Source organism: Spea bombifrons, chromosome 10 (genome assembly GCF_027358695.1).
Source record: "Spea bombifrons isolate aSpeBom1 chromosome 10, aSpeBom1.2.pri, whole genome shotgun sequence".
NCBI lineage: Eukaryota > Metazoa > Chordata > Amphibia > Anura > Pelobatidae > Spea > Spea bombifrons.
This window is the reverse complement of record NC_071096.1, coordinates 9,175,284-9,187,967: the sequence shown is the minus strand read 5'-3', so window position 1 is coordinate 9,187,967 and position 12,684 is coordinate 9,175,284. Positions and strand designations below refer to the sequence as shown.

The 12,684-nt window shown below is 41.7% G+C and overlaps 1 protein-coding gene across 1 annotated transcript in view; it reads left to right on the top strand.

Annotated features, from left to right (window-relative positions):
- Nucleotides 1–36: 36 nt before the first annotated feature.
- The window catches only part of ELP4 (elongator acetyltransferase complex subunit 4), a 98,623-nt gene continuing 85,975 nt past the window's right edge, over nucleotides 37–12,684 (top strand). The window contains exons 1-2 of the mRNA XM_053448866.1: nucleotides 37–222; nucleotides 1,141–1,176. Coding sequence (XP_053304841.1) covers nucleotides 48–222; nucleotides 1,141–1,176 — 211 coding nt within the window. The 5' untranslated portion in view covers nucleotides 37–47. The remainder of the gene's footprint in view (nucleotides 223–1,140; nucleotides 1,177–12,684) is intronic.

Genomic DNA, 12,684 nt, shown 5'->3' with positions numbered 1-12,684 from the left:
CCGCCTCACCTCCCACAATGCATTGCGCTTAGAACGGGTGAAGCAAGATGGCTGCGCCCGGTAAACGAGGTGTGAGTGGCAGTGATCTGTCAGCTGGGCTTGAAACAAGTTTTCGGAGGAAAGTCCGCGGGAAATTTCCGGCTATCCCAGGATGTCGGCCTTCCGTGCAAAATGGGCAGCTGCTGATTTCCTCTGGGGTGCCCTCCCTGGATCACGTCTTAGGTGTGTGAATGCTGACGGAACTCGGCATCTTCTTACTGCCATTTGTCCTCGATGATGCTGTGATCCTAAAAACATACCTGCCGGGTTCCCTTCTTCTGTGGGGACAGTCCCTGTTTGGGATCCAAATGTTTCCGCTCCTTTGTCCCATCAGCTTGTTAACGTGCTGGTTAGCATCTATCCTTATTGTCCATATCTTTTTATACCTTTTCCCTCCCCTGATGCACCTCTCTTCTAGGAGGACAGAACGTTTGCTGGGTGTGAGGGTATCACAAGGTTCTACAGCCCTTAAAGTCACAATAATTCCTTAATAAAAAGCAGGAAATGTGTTTGTAAATGGAATTGTGTAAATAAAGTATAACATAAATAGCTGTCAGCGTCTCTAACATCACTCCGGAGGCGATGATGATCCTCTCTGTCCTTTTGCTTGTCGGGAGGTACGTTAATGGGGATGCTGCGTCTGGCACCAGGGCCGGACCGGCCATGACGGGGCATCGCTGGCATTTAGAAGCTAACGGCCGATGGCTGGATACATAAATACAAATAATTTAGATAAATAAGGCTGGGCGTATGCCCACGCTGGGGTCCAAGCTCTGTCTTGGCTTCTCTTGTGATAAGCCCACTAGCCAAGCTAGAACCAGGACCTGCTCCTCAAGTCTGTGGGCAAGGAGACCCGAGACAGGGCAAAAAAATTAAAGGCAAGAGGCATTGTTTATCTATTTGCCTGCAGTTTACTTTCCTGTGTTCTTGACAAGATGGACATTGGGTTTGAGTCTAGTCTATATCGTTACCAGCTTGTGTAGCTGTCAGTGCTACCGATGCTTCTTTTGTGGATGCAGAATACAAATACAGCTCTTAATTTTTTAGATAATCGTGTCCTTTCTTTATGTATTTTATAATTTTCTACTTTTTCCCCCCTAGGTGGTGGTTTAGCAGTTGGGACACTTCTTCTGATTGGTCAGTACTTCCAATTTGTTTAAGACCTTTTTAAAGATATTGTTATTACTAGTAGATATGGACCATACTAACCAACAGTCCCGTCAAAGGAACAGCCAACAACATGTTATGTCACGCTCAAGTCCGGCACAATAAATAGGCAAATGTGTGACATCACAGCAAGGGGTACTCATGTGGTCCCTTTTTAGCACATGCACGGAATTCGCCCAAAATACTGTCCAAGACATATGTCTGGTTGTTGGAGCTGCCTTTTGGACAGTTATGTAAAATTAAAGAGGAATTTTCACCAGCTCGATCTTCATAAAGGGCAATTATGAGAACAGAAAGTTTAGACAGATTTTTTTTTTAAATCCTTTAAACATTACATAGTTTCATTAAAGGCCCCTTGGAACGCTCCGTGGCAAGCAGGAATTATGTTTAGTTGAGCTGTGTTTTCTGAGTGCTAGTCATCCGCTCAGTTTGGTTTCCCAAAAGCACCCCCCCAAAAAAACAGTCCCTCCCTGTCCTTAATATATTGTTTAATTGCAATAGGGGTTGATCTGTTCCCCAGGTCAAGCCCAAAGATTTGATTGATCTTTATACAGAATCCAAACCAACCTCTTTTTCAGACACGTATGTGTGTGTGTATATATATAGTCCAATAAGTTATACCTTGGTTCGTTGTTTCGGTGCCGATCTTTAATATCAATCTTGTATATGTATATTACACACACACCATAATTGGACCTTTGTGTCCCCCGTCCATGACTAGTATGACTAGTGGAGTGGAAGGTGGATAGTGTTACTGGATAATGCAGATGAGAGAAAGAGGAGCAACGAGGAAGAAGAAGAAAAGGATAGAGATAGAAGTGAATACGAGTAGGACAAAAGAGAGAGAGAGTGTAGAAGATGCTGAGAAGATAAGGGAAGGTGGAGAGAGAGGATGTGGTGGTGAGGAAGAAAATAAAAGGAGGGAGAAGAGATGGAGAAGAAGAAGAAGAAGAAAGAAAAGGAAGGGGGCTAGAGACAAGGAAGAAAGGTGAAAAGCCAGACAATGAAAAAACATCTGTGCCCCTCGCTTCAACAACAGGCACATAAGCTGTTAATAATAAAGAATATTTTTTATGTATATAAAGCAGAAATTACTTTGAATATTTACAGAACTAGCAAGGAACACCTTATGTCTGGAGCCCACGATAACTGCGCAGTGATATAGGAAGTAGACATCCTTACACAGGAGAACATTGTCCTTATCTAATATGCGATAAAACGGTATAATCGTGTGACGGTTGCATCTTGGCATTAGGGACTGAGTAAGGGTGCGTTTTGCGCCCAAATCCACTTTGTAAGTCAGATTGAGCTCCGTGACATTATATGTCATTGCAGGACCATCAAGCAAAAAGCTCATTCAGTGCTTCAGACAAGTGTAACTACTGCATGAATTCTTCTTTTAAATCGATCGCTATGACTTGTCTGGTCGATCCAATAAAGCGTATGCGGAATACGTACATATATTTGCATTCATAAATTCTTTTTTCCTCATCATTTGCTAATGTTGCAGTCAATTTGCTAACTTCACACTTGTAACCCGATATCTATAATTCTTTAGAAGAGGATCATGTATTTAAATAAAACCACCACTTATATGTACATTATTTAATTTAGCAATTAAAGTCTAGTTCTTAAAATAGTTTTTTTTTTATATGTAATTTTGAAAAATATATTTCTTCATATTTTTTCCTATGTTTAAAATTTCTACCGCAGCATGTCACAGGGTTTCACCAAGTGACTTTACTTCCGAAACATTTAGCACAAAAGACATTTCTAAAACGATCACCAAATGAGAGAAATGTGTCTTTATTATTAAAGGCCCGCAAATGATCTTCCCAAAAATGCTTTAAAGTGTAATGACATTTGTTTTATGGTTTCTTGTTGACTCTAAGTGACAAACATCACGGGCCATTGGCTTAAGGCATGTAGTGAACTCTCTATAACTTAGCATTGAAGATGTCCATTTGAAACCTATTAGTGTCCTATAATCCTGCTAAGCATCTCTGTAGCTTTAGAGATTTCACACAAAAAAATACAATTAGACAAAAGTACTTTTAAAATACCATCATTTATTCACTAAGAAAAAAGTTATTCCCACCCCCATTTTGGCAAAGGTTTGAGAGCACAAAAATCTCTATAATAAGATAGACTAGGGTAACTAAGTGGGTAATGCAGTATATTATCTTTTTTTTTCTTCAAATGGAAGAGCTCATTGACTTTTTAAAGCTAAAGTAATAGCAATATTTAACATGGCAACTGGGTTTCATCTGTTGAACAGTTTGGAGTGCAGTAAAGCTTGGAGGTACTTCCAACAAATAGTTTGCACCTTGGCTATTAAAGTTAGATAGTGGGGGACTCTTTTGGGGATAGTCCTTTAGAATGAACTATTAACATCCCAGAGAATTCCTTTTCTAATGGATGTTTGGTAGAGGAAACCTTTGGCACCTCGTTTACGCCTGAAGATGCACTCCTGCTCTCGGACCGTGCAATACTATGAAACGCTAAAGATAATGGAAGATAACCTCATAGGCTAGAAGCTAACGCTGTTTTTTACTGAAGCCTAGATACCATCGCGACGTTGACGCCTCCAGGCATGCCTCTGCATAAATTATGTTTGACGTTGATGCAATAATAAAGTTGCTCAGAAAGTTAAATTCTAAACAAGGCTTAGCAAACAGAACTCACAAGCTTCCTTCCATGCCGAGGACACCGGAGAGACTACATGCGGCACCTCCTGGCTGTAAATATGGATGGCCATCTTCCCGGAACCCAGCCGTATCCAACGTGGCTTCCCAGCATATTCAGAGGCTTTCCGCGCATGGGTGGACCACCAATTAAAAAAATATACCCCCTCCCTTTTCTCTGCCTCTCCAATCACCTGGAGGACTGGGTTTTCTTAGCGAGGGCTATTTAAATCAGCTAATAGGTACAGTCCTTTCCTGCTATAGAGTCTCTTTACAGTCTCTCTATGCTTTGTGTGATTTATTCTGAGTATCCCTGTGTTTTTACCCCTGGCTTCCCTGTGACCAAACTGCTTGATCTGGACCTGGTCTTGATTTTGACTCCGCTTTTCTATGACTCTGTGTATGAACCTGGCTTGTTTGACTACGCTATATTCTCATTCCTTAATATCTGGCTCTCCATTAAATTCGGTCCTCAGGTTATGAGTTCCGAGCCCCTGCACTGTGGATTCTCTCCAGAGGTTAGATTATCATCCCGTCCGCTGTGACTGCGGTATCACAGACTTTATTATCTAGTAAAAACATATCTTATTTAGCATTAGAAACAAATCAATAATACATTCATGATAATTGATAATTTATTGTTATGTGATTTAGTCCCCATTACAGATGCTTGAATTGTCTCTTTATATATTTGACGTGCCCTCTGAGGTTGAACCCAATCCCCCCTCCAGAATTAAGGAAGGCTTCTTGAGACCTGTTTACTCTTCTCAAATATTTTAAGATCCTAGGAACCTTGGAATACCCTGAATTGTCACTTTCCTGTGAGATTGCCCCCCCACCCCGAAATATCTATATATCTAAGTACATCTTTTACATACGAATTAAGATTTTAGAAGCACCCACCTACCATAGCTCTTGGTTTAAACACCCACAAGCTCTTGATTGGTCCCTGCACCTGGCAAGCCACCATACATGCATCAGTGGAAAAAGCCAGGTTTCTATTTCAGGCAACAGGAACAAGATTTAAAGACGAGAACCACCACCAATTAGACCATTCTGTTGTACTGGAATAGGTGTGAGGAGGCAGACATCATCTATGGTGCAAGTGACCCATTCCAGTCATTGTGCCATCACGGTGTCACGCTTACCTCCCTCGCAGTGTAGAGTTTGAGCTCTTTGAGCAGATAGAATAACTAGAAAGGCATTGTCCGACATGTGATGGATTCCGACATGTCATAAACATATACACTCACTGGCCACTTTATTAGGTACACCTGTTCAATTGCTTGTTAATACAAATAGCTAATCAGCCAATCACATGGCAGCAACTCAATGCATTCGGGCATGTAGACGTGGTCAAGACAACTTGCTGAAGTTCAAACCGAACATCAGAATAGGGAAAAAGGGATTTAAGTGGCTTTGAACATTGTATGGTTGTTGGTGCCAGAAGAGCTGGTCTGAGTATTTCCGAAACTGCCGATCTACTGGGATTTTCACGCACAACCATCTCCAGGGTTTACAGAGAACGGTCCGAAAAAGAGAAAATATCCAGTGAGCGGCAGTTGTGTGGACAGAAATGCCTTGTTGATGTCAGAGGTCAGAGGAGAATGGGCAGACTGGTTCGAGATGACAGAACTGCAAGAATAACTCAAATAACCACTCGTTATGCAACCTTGAAGCAGATGGGCTACAGTAGCAAAAGACCCCACCAGGTCCCACTCCTGTCAGCTAAGAACAGGAAACTGAGGCTATAATTCGCACCATCTCACCAAAATTGGACAACGGAAGACTGGAAGAACGTTGCCTGGTCTGATGAGTCTCAATTCCAGCTGCGACATTCAGAAGGCAGACTTTGGCGTAAACAACATGAAAGCATGGATCCATCCTGCCTTGTATCAATGGTTCAGGCTGGTGCTAGTGGTGTGGGGGACATTTTCTTGGCACACTTTGTGCCCCTTGTTACCAATTGAGCATCATTTGAATGTGACTGCTGACCGTGTCCATCCCTTTATGATCACAGTGTACCCATCTTCTGATGGCTACTTCCAGCAGGATTATGCACCGTGTCACAAAGCTCATACTATCTCAAGCTGGTTTCTTGAACATGACAATGAGTTCACTGAACTTCAATGGCCTCCACAGTCACCAGATCTCAATCCAATAGAGCACCCTTAGGATGTGGTGGAACGGGAGATTCGCATCATGGATGTGCAGCTGACAAATCTGCAGCAACTGCGTGATGCCATCGTGTCTGTATGGAACAAAATCTCTGAGGAATGTTTCCAGCAGCTTGTAGAAAGTATGCCGCGAAAAATGAAGGCAGTTCTGAAGGCAAAAGGCGAAAGGTGTACCTAATAAAGTGGCCAATGAGTGTAGATGTCCATGAAACATAGTATTTCTTCATTTCAATAAAAAGTTAAATTGCAGTGTATTGAACCTTGAAATAATTCAACCAATAAAATTGTGGTTAGTGGGGACTGTTTCAATCACAGCCGATGTCTGGTGGCAGCCTGTGGCAGAGTCAACATTTCTTGTGCTCATCCTTACAAAGGCTTCCTAAACCAATAAACAACATTTGTCAGAAGCGTAATAAAGGATGCGTAACCCATGCAGATCATGAGAATGGAAGGTTAATGAAGATACCTCCTCCCACGGTAGACACACAAGAGGGTTTTCTGAAGCATGCGTGATGCTTATTTTAATTTGTAAGCATTGTTACTTCAGTTTATTTAGTGGACAGAACCGTAAGGTAGGAATTGGGGAAAAGGGCAGATCTGCTTTGTGAAGGGTGGCTGTCGATAAGATTAAGGCAATAAAAGCAATGAGGAGTACTAACTCGGGACACCGATATATCCAACAAGGAAATTAAATGCAACGAAAGAAATACACATGGGTAAAAGTTTAAATATCTTTGCATATCGTAATCTTCATGGGCTGGCATATCAAAGCCCATGGGCTGCCCACAAGTACAAGTCATGGTAGGTCGGCACTATTATCGAGGGGCTTCATTCATTAACAGTCAATGCGGAATAATTCATGCTTGTCTTGTCTCAGTTTAATGATGAGTATAGGTATTTGTGATTATTTTTTCTTCTCTAGTCCAGAGATTAGTCCTGATGAGCCGCGCATGCCTTGGGATCAGTGTTGTCTGTTTTAAACCGCTTAGGAAAATCTTCCGATGTGATATGAGTCCAAGGCTACAAAGAGGAGGATTCTCCTTCTGCTCTTAAGTCGCAATAAATTGCATTACACTAAGATTAGCTCCTTTTGAAAATGAAATGTTCATCTTTGTTATTTGACACACATTATCCTGGTTAATTTAACCACTTAATAGCAGATTCTGAGTTTAATTCTGTTTAAATCGTACACGTTCTCTGCTGCTGCAATAATACGGCGGGGTTAGTTCATGATTATTGAACGCAATCCAGAACGCTTTTATTTTTTATTTTATAAATTGCGGTTTTGTTTTGATGTTTGCATTTGGAATATAGACACTTAAACAAGGCTGTAATTGGCATTGTTATGGCAACTGCCGGCTCGCATATCCAAAATGTCGTGTTTATCGCGGCAGTAGATTAGCACAGTTCAGTAGTTTTGTTCCTTAATGAGCGCACCTACGTCTATTATGTGCACGCGGTACGGTTTTATATACTTAGCCGCTTTTAACATTGTACACCTTGCAAGAAACGCATGCCCTCGGTCACTCCTCGTTAAGGGCATTTGAAGTCGTTCAACAGATTCGGATGAAAGTATTCTATTTTTACGTAGGCAGGATCAGACCGACACAACTTTAAAACGGATCCATCGCGTAAAATTAATTTCACATTAATCAGCAGAGCATAAAGAACAGTTTACCATTATTCACATAAAAGATGCTCTCATTCTTCTGTTATCAGCCTTTCATTCAGAACGCAGCTGAATTTTCCCTGATGGGCTGATTTTCTGTATTTTTTGGGGGGGGTTAAACATGTGTCGGACTCAAGGAGGTGATGTGATGAACTCCTTAGGTATTAATGTATTAGAACTATTCTAAAGTAAAAGAAACCGGTGTGTCGGGGACTATATGTAAAGGTGGAACCAAAGAACAAGGTTTTTGCATAATATACGTGCACCAAAGGGTTCTTCCCTTGGAGACATGGCAATCATGGTGCAGTTGCCATAGCAACCATTGGAATATTCAGATTGCTTTACTTTTAGCACCTTGCACTAGAATGGCTCTGTAGGCATAGACATCTATACACACAACCTCACACATACACACCCTCACACATACACATTCACATACACATACACACACATGCGCGCACACACACACATTCACATACACACACATTCACACACACACATGCACACACACACAAATATGCGCACACACATATACACACGTACACATCTACACACACGCAGACAGATCTTTTTCTCTATAGACAGGACTGTACTTGTGCAAGCCCATCCTCGTAATGGCGGCAGCTATTTTAATTAGCAGACACGATCTCCTTTAGGTATGTAATTTAACCTGACTGTTTGGGTTTCTTTTCACATGTCAATGTAATTGACTTTATCACCTTGTATAAGTTTAGAAGGGTAATCTCCACCGAGCTACAAAACAGTGATTTGCCAAATGCAATTATATAAAGAGAGAGTTGTCAAAATTCACCTTCCTGCTAAATGGCCCGTTGCCAGATTCAGTAACATATATGTTTGCCAAATTGTGTTGTCGTGTGCATGTTAAACGCAACTGACACACAGGATGCATCCCCAAGCCTTGTGGTCATGGACGTGTGAAATAACTCATTGCGGAATTCCAAATACTTGGCGTGACTTAAGCGTTTTTTTTAATAATTAAAGGAGCAGTCCTGCCTTTTTTAAGATATCGCTAAAGTAGACTGATTCAGTGATCCTTTTAATTAAATAAGTGACGTTTCACTGACAAACACATCTTGTTACTTTCCCAGTAGAGGCTTCCTGATTCTGGTCTTCTGTGCATGTTCCAGCATGTCGCCCTCCGAGGATTTCCATTAGAAACACGCGGCAGGGTACCTTTGGGGTAACTTTTTCACGTTTCAAGGGCAAACAAAATGTTTAAAAAAATAACCAATTTACTTCCAAGATCTGAAAAAAGCCAGGCATCCCGTACAGAGGGCAGTAACTGCATTGAGTCTTCTAGTCCTGGTTATTATTTCTCCTTGGAAGCGTCCATAACATTCCTTCTCTTAGTGATGTTTCTTATCTTGAGCATTGCCCTAGAACTGAGCCAGGGCAGCACCTCCAGCCACGCTTTCCACGCCCGCCGGGTTATGATGTCATAGCCTGGCAATCTGTCTCTTAAAGATGATGGCTTTTCCAGAGATCTGCTTTATGACCGCCCTGCGGTGCATCGGGGGACCAGGGGACCTGATTTAGTGGACGAGGGTCCCCCTAGTCAGCCTAGGCTACTTTATTCTGCTGCCTACATATAACTTTTTAAGGAAAAAAGCCCAATTTACATACTTACATATTTACATAGTATTTAGACTTACATGCAAAACCTCCCACAGGGCCACAGAAGATGGACAGAAGGTTCTGATGTTAGTTTGCTTGAGACAATAAGGGATAGGCAAACCGTGTGTACCTGTTCACCAGCGTCTGTGACAAGGCGTGTGGAACCCATCACTTTTTGTGTGGAAGTGACTCCACCAGAGACGACGTTCAGAAAAAATGGCAGAATTTTTTTATTTCATTTTTAAAACTGAAACTAATGTGTTGTGAATGTGTTTTTCACATATTATTCTTGTAGATTTTTTTTTTAGTACTTGATCCCAAGTCCTCATTTCAACTGTAAATTGTGTGAGTTTTAAGTAACGCAAAATGCAATTTTTAAAATAAAAGCAATGATGGCTACAGTAGTAAGGGTTAGCTTGGGGTTGGGGTATGGTTGTCTCGTAGAACAATTTACTGTTAAGTTAGGTGGTACTCGCTTGGCGTGTGCAGCGTCCGAGATAATCATCTAGTCAGTGTGGATCTGTAGGGATGTTCTCTGTCTGTCTGTTGTACCAGCCAGAGGTAACATGCCATTATGAATACAGCTGTTGGCAGAGAAATGGGAAAGAGGGGGAAAAAAAACCCACTGTTCCCGAATGCAAGCTAAATATAGAGATTTGTGGTCTGGCTTTAAAAGCCAGGGGCATTAACTGCGCAGAAGAGGCTTAAATGCCAGTCCTACCACTGCAGGCGGCACCACTAAGAAGGTGATTCTGGATGCAGTACAGGCTGGGAACCGAGGGACATAAATAATTTGGGACAGTTTGTTTTTATATCATTTCTAATGTAATACAGAACTGCAGAAACATATGCTGCCTGTCGCAGGACACGCTGGATTCCCCGTCTTATGCTAGACCATAACATATACATAGGACACGCATGGACCAGACTTTTTTGAGCCGTTATCGTCATTAAAACGTTATTCTAAACTGCCTGCGGCACGTGCATTATTATTATTATTTTTATCGTTATTATTTTTGTTTTTATTATGTTTTATTTTTTTGTACAACATCATCATATTCTGCAGTGCTGTGCAATGGATTAACTATTTTAGACATTATTTGGTTAAAGTTGACCGATGAAGAAACGAATAATAATATACTTGCAACTTGTATTATATGTTGACAGTTTCAGAACAGATCCAGCGCTCTTCCTTTTTTGTGTTGCAATTAAATGAAGTTAAGGGTCCAAATGATCTTCAATTCTTTATCCTTAGATCTGTATACAGAAATGGGTCTGATGGATCTGAATGGCAGCCGTGTGATTAGGGAAGATCCTCCCAGGGAATGGTATTCTGAAATGCCCATATTATGCTGTTAAAGATTTCTGGAGATCCAGTCCAGCGCAGGGATCCTTTAGCAGTCCGAACCATCTAGGATTTTGGAGCACCTCCCCCATTTGTATTAGTGCCCCTTGGGCCTTTTTCTAGGTAGTCCCTTGGGCCACACCAGCCCTTGGCAAATCCTTGATGAGTGTATATCCGTTCGTCTAGCAACAAAGATAGCGCAAAACACAATTCCTTTCTTTCTGTCAGCGTGGTTGTGCCTAGTAACAAACGGGTTAACGCTGATCTTTCTCGCAAGTTCTCCTTGCCCTCCCATCAATATCATAGTTTTATTATCATCCCCGCGTTACGCTTGCTTTGAATGGCAGCGCACTATTGAAGCGGAGATACAATGCCTGGTATCAGAGAGGCCCCATATGTCTGCACTTTAGATCTTTTGAAGACAAGAAAAGTTTACTGACCTAGAAATGAATCGATAAAAAGCTATTCTCCGTGTGACAAATTGAAGAACTGAGGGATTCCTGCAGATGCATTGACTTTAACAATCTAAGATGCATTGTTTGTAATGCTTTCGGGGGACGCGTCTAATCCTCCAAGTACAGGAGCGGAGTCTGGGAGAAGGTGTTCAGTCCGTTTTCTGACATTTCATTGTCTATCGCTCACTGAGACTTGTGTATACACGGGTAACTTTCATTAAAATCACCCTATATGCTTTCAGGACGCAGATGGAAAACTATACGTGACCGCTGTATATGTATTGATATGTAGGCTACCCCATGTAATCTCAGAGACAAACTCTTGCCTACTCGGTGGTGTGAAAGGCCGGTGGTTCCTAATATTTAAGTCTTCTTTATCCCACTATTTCAGATTGATCTTCATACGTCCCTTTCTGGCCACAACTCAAGCTTGCTCATAAGACATTGTAGGCTCCTAAAACACAACAATTGCATATTATGATTATTATTATTTTAGGTAGCACCAGCAATGTGCACAGCGCTTCTTACAATAGAAATGCTCAAAGGATATGTCAAAGGCAGAATTGACAGTCTAAGACAAACCGATATGTTCGGTAAAGAGGATCCCGTCTGCAAGCTTACACTCCATTGCCTTATTGTAGTACAATTTGCGATACCCGTGTTCAGAGTAAAATATAATCACATAAGCGCTTAAGACATCAGATGTCCCTCCTTTAACCTCTAAGGTTTTGAACCGCTGTACAAGTTGGTCCAGTAAAAGGTATCAAAGGTTTCTATGTTTGTCTTCCCGTGACAATGTTACATGCATGCTTACTCAAACATACTACAAAATAACAATGTGAATCAGTGAGTTTGTTGTGATACTAGCAGCCGTGTTGCTTGCTGATCCTGATTTGACTTCGCTCTCTTACCTTATGGCTGAACGACTCGGTTCTTTTGCTCCAAGCAACGAAAACAAGTCAAACCGCCTGCCAAGGAGCCTCGGTACCGAGGATGAGATAAAACCTGGCTCTGTGGCTGATAATCACCTTGCATAAAGTTAGCTGCTGCTAAAATGTGGTAATTAGGGTTTCAGAAGTGTTGGTATTGAAAAAAAATGCAGTTGCTCTTGAGAGTCTTAAGTGAGAATACTACAATGTAACAACATGATGCCGCTTAATAGGGAGTCGTATCCATGCTCTGAAAGTAATGTATCCATTATAGTTCTTTGGGGACCAGGTCATTTTATGACCCGTTCTTGCTCCACGTGCCAAGGAGGTGAGTAATACTTTGCAGTAAAACGGACAGACGGTTTTAAGGGTCACATGACGTTAGCCCCACTCCTGTTCATTTTTGTTTTCAACTGACTACTGCCCTCACCTGGGGACAGGCTGACCACCAGCCCAGCAATAATAGGCAGTGGACCTCATAGGTTTCCAGTGCGGGGAACTATCCGACTCGTCTTATGCGGAGGTAAACCTGCTGGGGTATGACAATACCCGACAATCCTCTGGATTTATTGGTGGCTCGGTTG